General features: G+C 38.8%; 1 protein-coding gene across 1 annotated transcript; it reads left to right on the plus strand.

Annotated features, from left to right (window-relative positions):
• The first annotated feature begins 7,932 nt into the window (after positions 1–7,932).
• HMGB2 (high mobility group box 2) lies at positions 7,933–10,724 on the plus strand. Its single transcript, XM_016148221.2, has 5 exons — positions 7,933–8,080; positions 8,644–8,812; positions 9,092–9,237; positions 9,326–9,500; positions 10,080–10,724. Exons 2-5 carry the CDS (start codon positions 8,663–8,665, stop codon positions 10,236–10,238), a joined length of 630 nt encoding a protein of 209 aa, XP_016003707.1. The 5' UTR covers positions 7,933–8,080; positions 8,644–8,662; the 3' UTR covers positions 10,239–10,724.
• The last annotated feature ends 1,599 nt before the right edge of the window (positions 10,725–12,323 follow it).

The raw sequence follows: 12,323 nt of genomic DNA on the forward strand, positions 1-12,323 counted from the left end.
TGGACATTTCCACTAGGTTATTTCCCCAATACCTACCACTCAGCTATGTTGGTTCACTGGGTGGGCACATGATTCAAGCCAAGCCAGTTGGAATCCTTCCCAGGCAACTTCGTTCAACCTAAAAGGGGTAGAAAAGAGCTCTCATTCCTCATTTATTATCTCCCTGTCATTGTATTTCCAGTAGAACAGTACCTAGCACAAAGTAGCGAATTGAATATTTGTAGGATATTCAATGAATACAATTCCTACAATATTTCTGCTGCCAATCTGCATTTATATAATTAGACATTAATTTTTAAATGCATGAAATACTCTTGTTAGAGTATATCATAGTGTCAAAGCATCATCTGCAGCAGTTAAGAAGAGCACAGCCTCAGGAGCCAGGATGAGATTTAAATTCTGCTGCTTGCCAGTTGTTAGACAAATAGCTTTGTTGGTTATTTCTCTGTTGCCTTTCAGCTCCTTTCTCCTACTCTCTCCTTTGTATTGCAAGGGTACTGGAATCCTAAAAAAGCATTTCCCAGACTCACTTGCCAGTTGGTTTCTACTTAGGTTCTGCTAATAGAAGATTAAAAGGCAAAAGGATAGAGGGCACTTTTTCTCATTTGGTCTCCAGCAGCCTCAGAAGCATGGTGCTTCTCTATCTGGCTCCAGGATTGGGGTCTTATTGTAGGAAGTAAGCTGACTTCCTACAAGGCAGCTAGCAGAGGTAGTTCTAACCATATGCAAGTTTTGTCCCAAAAGCCTCAGCAACAGCAACAGCACTTGTAGGTGCTGGATAACACTTTTTTTTTTGTTCCCCCAGTGCTAGGATGGTAGCTCTTTTTATAGTTACCTCTACATAACAATACCTTCCCCACCCCCTTTTGCTCCTCCAGCTCCTCCTAAAAAATTCCCTCGATAATAAAGGTAATAAATAGTATTCCCTCTGAAATACCCAAAGTGATTTTTCTTTTTCTGACTTGATACTGATGGTTAGATACTGTGACTGTGCCTCAGTGACTTCTCTCATGAAATGAAAATAATATATATCTCTATCATTGGTATTATTAGGATTAAATGAGTTAATATTTTGAGTACTTAGTGCCTGGCAAAAAGCAATCACTATGTTAAGTCAATGGTATTGTTTCATACTCTATTGTTAAGTACATATGGCATTAGCCATACAGTTTGTAAAATCTAATGTCCTGCTCCTTATACTTATCCCTTTGTGCAACCTGTACCATAATCTTCCCTTGTCATTACTGCTTATCACTATCCCTTACCTTTCATGCCTGTCTTCTCCTTTGCTCATCTCTTCTAAAACAGCGTATATATTTTTCATTGTCTTTTTCTCTTACTTGCTTTGGACATAATATAGACATTTTGGAAGTCTGTAGGATTCAATGTTTTAATGAAATTATTGTATTTTAGAATACTGCGGTGGTGAGAGGCGCCTGCAGGTGGTGGGAAGCAGCACTGTAAATGGAAGGCAAACGGGTTTTATTAGAACCTGAAGATGAATCTAGAATCTTCAGAGTAGGATGTCAGGGACCTCATGTAGGAGAAAGGCTTAAGAAATACAGATTCTTTCGGTTAAATCTTGTTTACATACATTAGCATGGAGTTATTTCAATGACTTCTGTTTTGGGATATTGAACATAGACTTGTTTTTGATCTCATACTCAGATTCTAGGGTTACATTTACTTCATTCCCAAGATTCTGGGAATCCTTTCTATTCACCTCCTCCCCCCGCCCCCCCCCCCAAAAAAAAACAACACACACACACACACAAAACAGTGGGAATGAGATAGGCCTAGAGGTTATTGAATAGGCAGAATTTTACTGTGTCTGCATAAGGGTTAATCATTATCCACAGAATTGATTACAGAAATTCCTAGAATCTCTGTCTTGAAATTTTCAACAAAGATTACTACTTAAATTTTTACTGTCCTTTAATCTTTCAGCTTGTCCTACAAGGTGTAAATACTTTTTTCTATATTAATTAGTCCAAAATCCCACTATCTATATGTGCATTTTTTAGTCTAATAGAATTCTAAATTTTAAATTTAGATAGATTTTTTTTAAGTACATCTGAAAATCTGGTATTGTTTGTGAATGTATTTTTAAATACAAACTACTAAGCATAATAACAAAATTATTTAGGGAACAAAGTTGTAAATAAGTCACCTTTATATTTATGAATATTTATATAAGAACTTGCAATGTTTAGTCATTACCAAACTTAAAACTATCATTGGCGACATATAGCATCAGCATAGTATTCATATATCACAATTTTTCTTTAACTGGAAACATATAAAAGCAGATATTTTCAAAAAATATACAAAAAAATTATTTTCCTATTGTATGAAATATTCAGCTAAATATTGGCCAAATTAACAATTCCATTACAATTCAAGAGATGCTGACACTCTTAACTACCATTTTCTTAAAATAGATTAGTTGTATTCACTTCTCAAATTATTCCTTTATTTTCATATTGTATTCTGCAACCCTAAATTGTTCTTGATTATTTTGAATGCAGTGCTCTGAAAGAGAAAAAAAAAGTCATTGGTCTTTCTTTAAAAACACAAAAAAAACAGCATCCAAGGGTTTTTGGGGGCGGGGGGGTGGCACATGGGTTTTCATTTCTCTTGGGTAGATGCCTAGGAGTGGAATTGCTAGGTAAATGTCTGTTTAAATTTTGAGAAATTATCACACTGTTTTCTATAGTAACTGCACTATTTTGCATTCCCACCAGTGATGAATGAGTGTTGCAATTTTACCACATTTGCTATTTTCTTCTCAATATAGCCATCCTAGTGGATGCGAAGTGATATCTTATTGTAGTTTTGATGCATTTCCCTAATGATTAGTGATGTTAAACATTTTCACATGCTTAATATCCATTAGTCACTGGCTTTTTAGCAGACTAATTTAAGACCTGATATCCTATGAATAGTAGGATGAAGTTTTTCACATGCACACATTTACATATATATGTATATATACATATACTTATGTAACTAGCACCCCAAATTATAATATGCTAGGCATTACAGTTGACTACAAATTATTATTTTTATCACTTTCTGAATAATCAAAAACCTTTACAATTTAACTCCACTATCCCTGTTATTTTTTGTGCTATTGTTATATATTGTATTTCCACATGTTATAAAAACACACAGAAAATCATTATTATTGCTCTTTGAAGCAAATAATATTCTTAAAAATGTACATAATTACTCTTGCCTGTATTCTTTTTCTCCTCCTGAGGATTTAGGGTCATTTTTCTTAAGCAGGGCTGTTGACAATAAATTCTCTCAGCTTTTGTCCGAAAACACCTTAATTTTTTCCCTGGATATAGAACTTGAGGTTAGCAGTTTTTTTCTTCAGTAATTTAAAGATGTCTTTTAATGGTTTTCTGGGCTTCCTAGTTCTGTTAAGGAGTCAGTATTCAGACTTAAAAGTTTACTGTGTCTTTTCCCGCTGGTTCCTAAGATTTTCTTTGTGTTTATTTTTCAAATTGTTTATGATGATGATCTCCAGATGATCTCTTCCACTAGAGATCTGATCTTTCCTCTGTTAGGCAGAAGCAACCCTCCAATAGGTAGAAGGATAAAAGATGGATATCTCAATCCAGTGAAGGATTGAGCTTTATGTATCCAGGCTGAGTTATAAAGTTCTAGTAAAACCCAGTTCACCTTTGATCCTCAGACATTATCACATGGGCTTTTGATTGACGTTTGGCAGTCTCTGTCTCCTTAGACCTGAAATGCTATGGAAGATTCATTTCTGTTCTTTGGGAGTTTTGAGCTTGTCTCTCCACGTTCCTGCCAACAATACTTCAAAATATGACAAATGTCTTCAGGGAGAGACCAGTCCTGTGCCTGTGGCAGACTGCCTCCTTTGAGCCAGACTTTTGTCCATAAAGGATCAATAAATTCTAGATTTTACTTGGTCTTTTAGAAGTTTCTGACACAACTCTCTACCTTCCCGTACCACCTGAGAATTCGACTCATCTGTGTGGAAAATGTATCATTATGTATATTTAGGGGTCCTCTAGTTTTCAACTGATTGTGTTAACTCCACACAACTGCCCAAAACTTGCTAGATTCTCTTTTCCTTAGTAAAAGTCCTTATTTTGGGACCAAGTCAGATTGCTTCTCAGTTCCACTCCTAAAATCTACAAATTATTCCTCCAAATCATCAGCATACCTAGCAAGAGGTCTTCCCTGTCTGGAATTCTAGTTTGAACTATTTTCTGATTGCTTTGACAGATCTCCAATGTGTTTAGAAACATGATTTTTGCAATTTGTCCTTTTTTCCCCCTAATTGTGGCAGCGAAGTCTTTTAGGACGTAAATAACTTTTTGGTGGACAAAAACAGTTAATAGTTTTTTTTTTTTTTTTTAAGAAAAATTTCTTACAATTTTTCATTGAAAATAATAGCATCAGGATGAGAGGTTTTTTTCTTAACCTGTATTTTCATTTTTTCAAAAATATATTGTTTAACTATATCACTAAATTGAATCTCTGGAATGAGTATACAGTTAAGCCTCAGAAGGAGTGATCTCCCTATAAGTGGATGTGCCTGTTTGGTAATACTTCAGTGTGCTTATCCTTCCCCTCTCATTGCCTTTAACACAACTTGAAAACATTAAACTCCAATATTTCATCTTTGAGAAATTAATACATGTACAGAATAAATGGCTTTCAGTTTTTTACATTAACTATGCAACTTGAGAGAATAATTATTTTATGTGCAAGTAATCTTATATAAAGCAACTGATGTTATGTAATTTTGGCTAACTATGAGTTAATCAATAAATGATAAGGAACTGTTATTGAAAACTTATTTTCTGCTTTGCACAAAATGTATATAATATTTTTTCCCTCAGGATTTTGCAATCTGGTTGATGATCAAATTATGAAAAAGTCCAAATTCTTAAAATAACTGACCAAATAAATTATAGGAATTTCAGTAGCTAGCACAACCCAGATAATTGCTATACAGTCCTACCAGGTTGATACTGCTATAGATAAATTCCAGTTTACCTACAGAAAATCTATTTATACTGTAGGGTAGGGAACCTACTTTGGAAATAGCTTCAAGCCTAATTCAATTAGTTTACTGCTTAATTTATATTGTTATGATTTATGAGATGCTGAACTAAGGCAAATAAAGTGATATATTTGTATCATCCAGCAGGGAAAAACCCTGACAAGATCATTTTACTATAAGATTAAAAGGACTGAACAATATTGTGTAATCTGAAGTCTATATAGTATATTACATTTGGGCAGCTATAAACTTTTACTTCATCAAATACTGTTTTGATGTAACTGGGCTCACAACTAACCTAGAACCTGGGTTTTTTTTTTTTTTCAAGTTATCTTTTTAAATTTTAACTATAATCTTTTGACCACCTAACAATTGCAAAAGTTAAAACATTAATTTCCCTACATTATGATCGCATATTCACAAAATTAGAGAATCATGACTTAAGAGCTGAATGGTACCTTAAGAGATTATCCCCCAAATGTCATTTTACAGTTTGTCAATCAAAAGCCTAGAAATATTAAGTGTACTGTTCAAAATGGCAAATGCTTGCTAAATTTTAATTTATACATATACTTTTATGAAGGATGTAAACACTTGCATTTTCATCATCTTTTAGAAACATGCATCATTCTATTAAAAACAAATTTGGAATATTATTTTTAGAGTATATTTGAAATTAATGTGTTTCTGAAAAGAAATGGCTTTAAAGTTGTTTTAGAAATATATTATTATTTTCCCATTTAGAACCATAACAAGATTAGAAACACGATGAGAAACACCTTTACTATTACCTCTTTATAGGACATTTCAGTTTTCTGACAGTCATAATAGTATGCCAAAGTAATTCATAATAATGAACTAGGCCTCTGGTGTACTTAATCCATATATTCAGAACTACATTTAGGACCAGACTTTTTTGTGTGTGCTACCAGATTCTTTATGTAGTTTTTACTAAAAAATAGGAAGTTGTTTTGTACCAGCAACTCTCTATTTCTCCCTTAAACCTTATATCATCTATCACTTCACTGTGTATTTCAATGTTACTTCTGGGTCAGGAACCATAGCATGACAGTGAAGTCTTGGCATCAATGGTAAAAGTAGATTAGCTTGTAGATGATCACTCTCTCCATGTGTCTTTTCATATCACCTTACTTCTATGTCTGTCTCTCTTTAAATTTTCCTTTCATGAGGACACCAGTAGCAATGGATTAGGGACCCATTCAGCTGCAGTATGACCTTATCTTAACTAATAACATCTGCAATGACCCTATTCTCAAATAAGGTTAATTACAACTGTGCTATAAAAGCACACAGAAATGCAAATAGACAAAATAAATCATACATTATTCAAATAGCAACAAACAGATGATGCGTTATACCTTTCATATTTATTTTAAAATTCAGTGGCATTAAGTACTTGCATAATGCTGTGGAACATTATCCATTTCCAAGGAAAATATGTTTTAAAAAACCCAAATAAGTCTAGATAAATAGCTGCTAGTTCTGAGGTTCTATTGAATATGATCAGCATACACAAACCACAGGAGCACACACTCTAACAAACACCAGAGAACTTACTGGGAAAACAAGACAATTTAAAACTGTCAATGCAACACATGGGCCAACAGGAAAAAACAGCCTCCAAAACTAAATACAACACAGAAATAGTATACTGTAAGCGAAAGTCCTCCTGCGCTAGGAAAAGCAGTTTGTGACGCCGGTAAGCATCAAGTTAAAGTAGTTTTGGTGCGTTCTCTGTGGCCACTAAAACGAAGTTAACCTGGGCTTGAAGGAGTCCGTAAAAGCTGCTGCATGCAGTCTAGTGAATTTACGCAATAGGGAGCGGGGAGCACCCACATTGCTTTTATAGGAGTCTTAAATTAATCTTTGACAATGAAAACTTACAAAAAATTAACCTATCACATAGAGAGAGACAAGACAGAGACTAACAAGGTGACAGCTAGGCCAATAAAAGTGGGGAGGTCGCCGGGACTCCGACCTCTCCCGCGCAGCGCTTGGGTGGAGGGAGGCCCAGCCAGTCGGTCGCAGCCCGGAATCCCGACTCGATAGAGTGGGTGGGGCCATGGGAGAGGCCGCTCGCCTCCGCCCCTTCGAGACCCCGAAGGCGCCCTTGTTTACCTCACGGTATTTGACACCCGAGACAAAGGGGCAAGGGAGGAGGGACCTCCCGAGGGAAACTACACAGGCGGAAAGCGCCTTACTTCAAGGTCGGTTTGTAACACCCCTCGAGAGGCGGGAAGAGCCCCCCTCCCACACCCCGCGCGCCCTTTCCCAGGTTCCCTGCAACCTCTTGTCTTCCTTGGATTCCACCCCAACCTCAGCGACAACAGGCGGAGCGGTGCAATCGGTCTGCGGGGCAAGCTCCTCAGTCTCTCCCCATTTATTATTCTTCAGATGGGGCAGAGGAGAAACAGGACCTGAACAGTAGTGAGAGCAGAGGTAGGGCAGGCTGCTTCTGATATCTCCGCGCCAGCAAACCCTGTCGCCGCCGCCAACCCCTAGAAAACGACCCTGAGTCTCGCGACTTGTATTTTTTTTAAATCTGGCGGGGCTTTTCCTTTCGGGCCAACCACTCCCCCCGTTTACTGTCCTAACCAGTCAGCGTCAGGCCCGCCATTTTTCAAACCCTCTTCCTGCTGCCAATCAGGATCGAGCAGTACATTCCTCTCCTGACCGGTTCTAACGGGTCTGGGAGTTAACGACCTGGGCGACCCACCGAACCTGCTAGGCTGTGGGTGGGGGGACGGGCCAGGAGAGACGCCGGCCAATCGGAAGCCCCCATAGGGAGGGGGCGGAGCCTCTTGGAGTTTGAATAATCACCACAACCAATCAGAGAGGTGGGGTGTGGCCTGTGGGTCGGCTCGTCAAGTTGCCGTGGCGCGGAGAACTCTGCAAAACAAGAGGCGGAGGATTGCGTTAGCGATAAACCAGTTCACTCCGGAGCCCTGCGGAGGAAGCTTCTCGTCCGTCCGGCAGCTCCGCGGGACTCTGAGGAAAAGCTACCACCAGGCAAGATTCCCCTTCACCCCCTCGGGGTCGTGGGCCTGCCGTTCCCTCTTCCCTCATAGCCACTTGGCCGAACTGAGCGCTGTGGTTCTCGGGGTCCGCCCTGGCAAGCAGAATCGGGTGCGGGCCGGACAGGGCCGGGGGCTGTGGAGGGCGGGTGTGGGGAAGCTCGCCCCAGCCCGGTTCTGGTAGTTTTTTTGAATGTCGGTCGCGAGGCGACAACTCTAGGGCTCGCGACGTAGAAGCCGGGGGAGGTTTCTGTCAGGAAAGGGGTTCCCGAGGGCGCTCGCGGCGTTCCCTTCCTCCACCCGGGGTGGGGGGCGGGCGGCGGTGCCGGCCTCCGGGAGGGACGTGGTGATCGCGCGTGAGGAGAGTCGGCCGGGACTGCGCGGGTTGGGCCTGGAGGAGCGTGTGCGCGGAGGCGGCGTCGCCGTGGCCCCGGGGCGGGCGGGCCGGGGGGAGCCGGGCTCTGGGCCGCCCTCGCGGGGGGGGGGGGCGGGCGGGCGCGCATTTGGGCGGGAAGCCGAGTCCCGCCGGCGCCCACCCACCGGCTTTCGCCCCACCAGGTGGACGCCGTCTGTCACCATGGGTAAAGGAGACCCCAACAAGCCCAGGGGCAAAATGTCCTCGTATGCCTTCTTCGTGCAAACCTGCCGGGAAGAGCACAAGAAGAAACACCCAGATTCTTCCGTCAATTTTGCCGAATTCTCCAAAAAATGTTCGGAGAGATGGAAGGTGAGAGGAATGCAGAGTTAAGGGTTTTCAGGTGTGTTTTGGGGCCAGGACAGGTGACTAGCAGGCAGGTGACTTGTAACTTTCAACTCCTACGCTGATGACTCGCTCAAGTAAATATTTTAGAGTTTTAAGCAGACTACTTTAGGTTTTTGTTTTTAAGACTACTAAAACTATGCTACTAGCTAAGGAAAATGCGGCCCTTAAATATTATCTACATCATCTTAGATGTATATAGCTTACAGTTTTGCTGTATTTTTACTGCTCCTTTCATGCCCACAGACCATGTCTGCAAAGGAAAAGTCAAAGTTCGAAGACATGGCAAAAAGCGACAAAGCTCGCTATGACAGGGAGATGAAAAATTATGTTCCTCCCAAAGGTGATAAGAAAGGAAAGAAAAAAGATCCCAATGCTCCTAAAAGGCCTCCGTAAGTTTTTTTCTTTTTTTTTTTTTTTATCACTCAAGTTGCCCCCTGATTTTTCATTCAGTTTATTAACTCTGTTGCTTCCTTTCAGATCTGCCTTCTTCCTGTTTTGCTCTGAACATCGCCCAAAGATCAAAAGCGAACACCCTGGCCTATCCATTGGGGATACTGCAAAAAAATTGGGTGAAATGTGGTCTGAACAATCAGCCAAAGATAAGCAACCATATGAACAGAAAGCAGCTAAGCTAAAGGAGAAATATGAAAAGGTACACCGTCTTACGTTTTAAAGCCATGGTTGAAATTAGGTAGATGTTGTCTAATTATGTTAGGAGTTAGATGAAAACTATAGAAAGTTGAGAAGTTTAGACAATCTTGTATTAATGGTTGTCAGCTGTAATTTGAAAAAGGCCTAATGAAAATTAAATACTTAAGCAACAGCAGCTAATTGAAACCTTACTTTTGACTGAAACCAGTATTTGTAGCATTGGTAGGTTCTTGCATGTAGATTTCTTTGTGGTTATATAGGTCTCTTAGTTTGGAAAAATGGAGGGCCAGATGTATTTTTAGGTATATCAAAAATGTGAACTTAAGAGGGGGTGCCAAGTGAGGTAAATGGATGTTGGTAGTGAAAGTACTGACATTGATACCACCCCATCATTTTAACACCCTTAGCTTTCAAAAGCCTGAGGGAACAAATGCTTTCAAAACTGAGTTCGACTCTGAATCAAACTTTAGACAGTCACCAGGGTTATTGGTCAATAATCTTAGATTGTTTACAGCTTAGTGGTTTTCACAGTTGAGAAATGACACCGGATGTTGATTTTATATTCTTGACAACATTTCAGGATATTGCTGCATACCGTGCCAAGGGCAAAAGTGAAGCGGGAAAGAAGGGCCCTGGCAGGCCAACAGGCTCGAAGAAGAAGAATGAACCAGAAGATGAGGAGGAGGAGGAAGAAGAGGAAGATGATGATGAGGAGGAAGAGGATGAAGATGAAGAATAAATGGCTATCCTGTAATGTGTGTGGAGTGTGCATGTGTGCTCAGGCAATTGTTTTGCTAAGAATGTGAATTCAAGTGCAGCTCAATATTAGCTTCAGTATAAAAACTGTACAGATTTTTGTATAGCTGATAAGATTCTTTGTAGAGAAAATACTTTTTTAAAAATGCAGGTTGTAGCTTTTTGAGAGGCTACTACATACAGTTAGATTTTAAGGCTTCTGATGTTAAAATGTTTCTAAATATTTAATGGTTTAATTTCTTGTGTATGGTAGCACAGCAAACTCATAGGAATTAGTATCAATAGTAAATTTTGGGTTTTTTAGAATGTTGAATTTTGTTTTTTAAAAAATTTTGTAATAAAATTATGTATATTATTTCTATTGTCTTCGTCTTAATATGCTAAATTGGATGTTAAAAAACTGGGTCTGGGACCATGTCAACATTTTTTTTAGACAACCGATTTAGTAAAATTTTTGGTTAAAAAGTCATATCTGTCCATATTCATGTTTACAAAATGTTATAAAAAGTTAGATTTGGAATTTAATGAACTTTAAAAATTTGTTTTACAAATGAATGAGTTTTATTTACATTTCTGTTTGTTGGCAAATGTCCCTCAGGTTTTTAAACTGACACTATGGAGGGAAACTAATAGGAGGGCAGAGAAACTAGTACAGTGAATCTATCTAAAAACAAACAAGAGCATTGTAACAAGCTTTAAATTTGCGAGTGAATTTTGAGTTAAATCTTTTAAAAATTAGTGTGGTCTTAACCTTTAGAATTTGGGATAACCAAAGAAAGCATTTGAGGTGATTATTGGGATCTCCCATGACTAATTAGTTTCACTAGAATTTATATTTCGGGGGAAGCAATTATTTGGGAAATGCTCATTTGAGGAAGCAGCTTATATTTGAATCTAGATAACTCGTGTAGTTAGGCTATTAGGAAGTTTACCGTCTGCTAAATAATCGAAGAAAACTTTCATCGATAGTTTTATAGTTAAACCTGACAATTTTGGTTATCTATGAAGTTTTAAAATAGAAGCCAAAATTCTTATTACCCAACCATGGGAGCCTTGGTTGTCTCTTATTATTTGAAATGTTGGGTAAGGATTGTTTCATTTCTTAAGTAGGAAATACAAAGTTTTGTCAATTGGAAGTCAGGTATTAGCATAATTATCAGAGTGAATGGACTCAGGTGAAATCTTCAAACTTCTTTATGATCTGTTAATCATCCCAGTGGTTGCAGGTTTAAATGTGGGGCTTTTTTGTTGATCGTAAGATAAAAACATGTTTTAATATTTTCTGGTGTTAACTTAAACATTAAAAAATTGGGAGTAGTGTATTTTAGACATACCCTATGTCTGTCTGGATCCCAGTTCCCCAGTTCTACCGAATATCTGGCTGCATGAACTTGACCTCAGCTTATTTTTCCCCATTTGTAATATGGGGTTGGTACCTATTTCACAGTGTTGTAATGATTAAATGAAAGTAATAGCGCAGAGGATATGTTCAGTAGGAGTTTCTGAAATTGAAAGAAACGATTTCTAAATCTACAAATTAGACCAATAAGACCTATCAGGTGCTATATCACCTTTATCTTTGAGAATGTTCCTGCTTTCAAGACTACATGATTTCAAGGAGTAGTTGGAAAGCATTGAAATTGGGGTAGAAATTAGGTTCTATTCCAGACCAGCCAGTACTTTTAGGTATGTTTATGAAATTCCCTTATTTTCTTTTAAAAAATAGGTCATAATGGTACAAAATGTGAAAGGGCTCTGTAGTGGACAGTTTACAGCCTTGCTTCCCAATTAACCTGGATCTCCCAGGATGCGACCTCCAAAATGCAATAATCTACCCATGAAGAGAGACGAGCGTAATCATACATGTATGTGTATTTAAATTTCATACAAGGAAGCTTACTATATAGATCCTGCTTATTATTTTAGAGATTGTTCTTAGTACAGCAGAGCTGCCACATTCATTTAGCTACCTGCATAGTATCTGCATATGTTGAACATAATTTAACCAGTTCCCTAAAGATTGTATTTTTTTGGGGGGGGGGGCGGATAAGAACCATATTGCCGTGAA

This window comes from Rousettus aegyptiacus, unplaced genomic scaffold (assembly GCF_014176215.1).
Source record: "Rousettus aegyptiacus isolate mRouAeg1 unplaced genomic scaffold, mRouAeg1.p scaffold_m13_p_16, whole genome shotgun sequence".
NCBI lineage: Eukaryota > Metazoa > Chordata > Mammalia > Chiroptera > Pteropodidae > Rousettus > Rousettus aegyptiacus.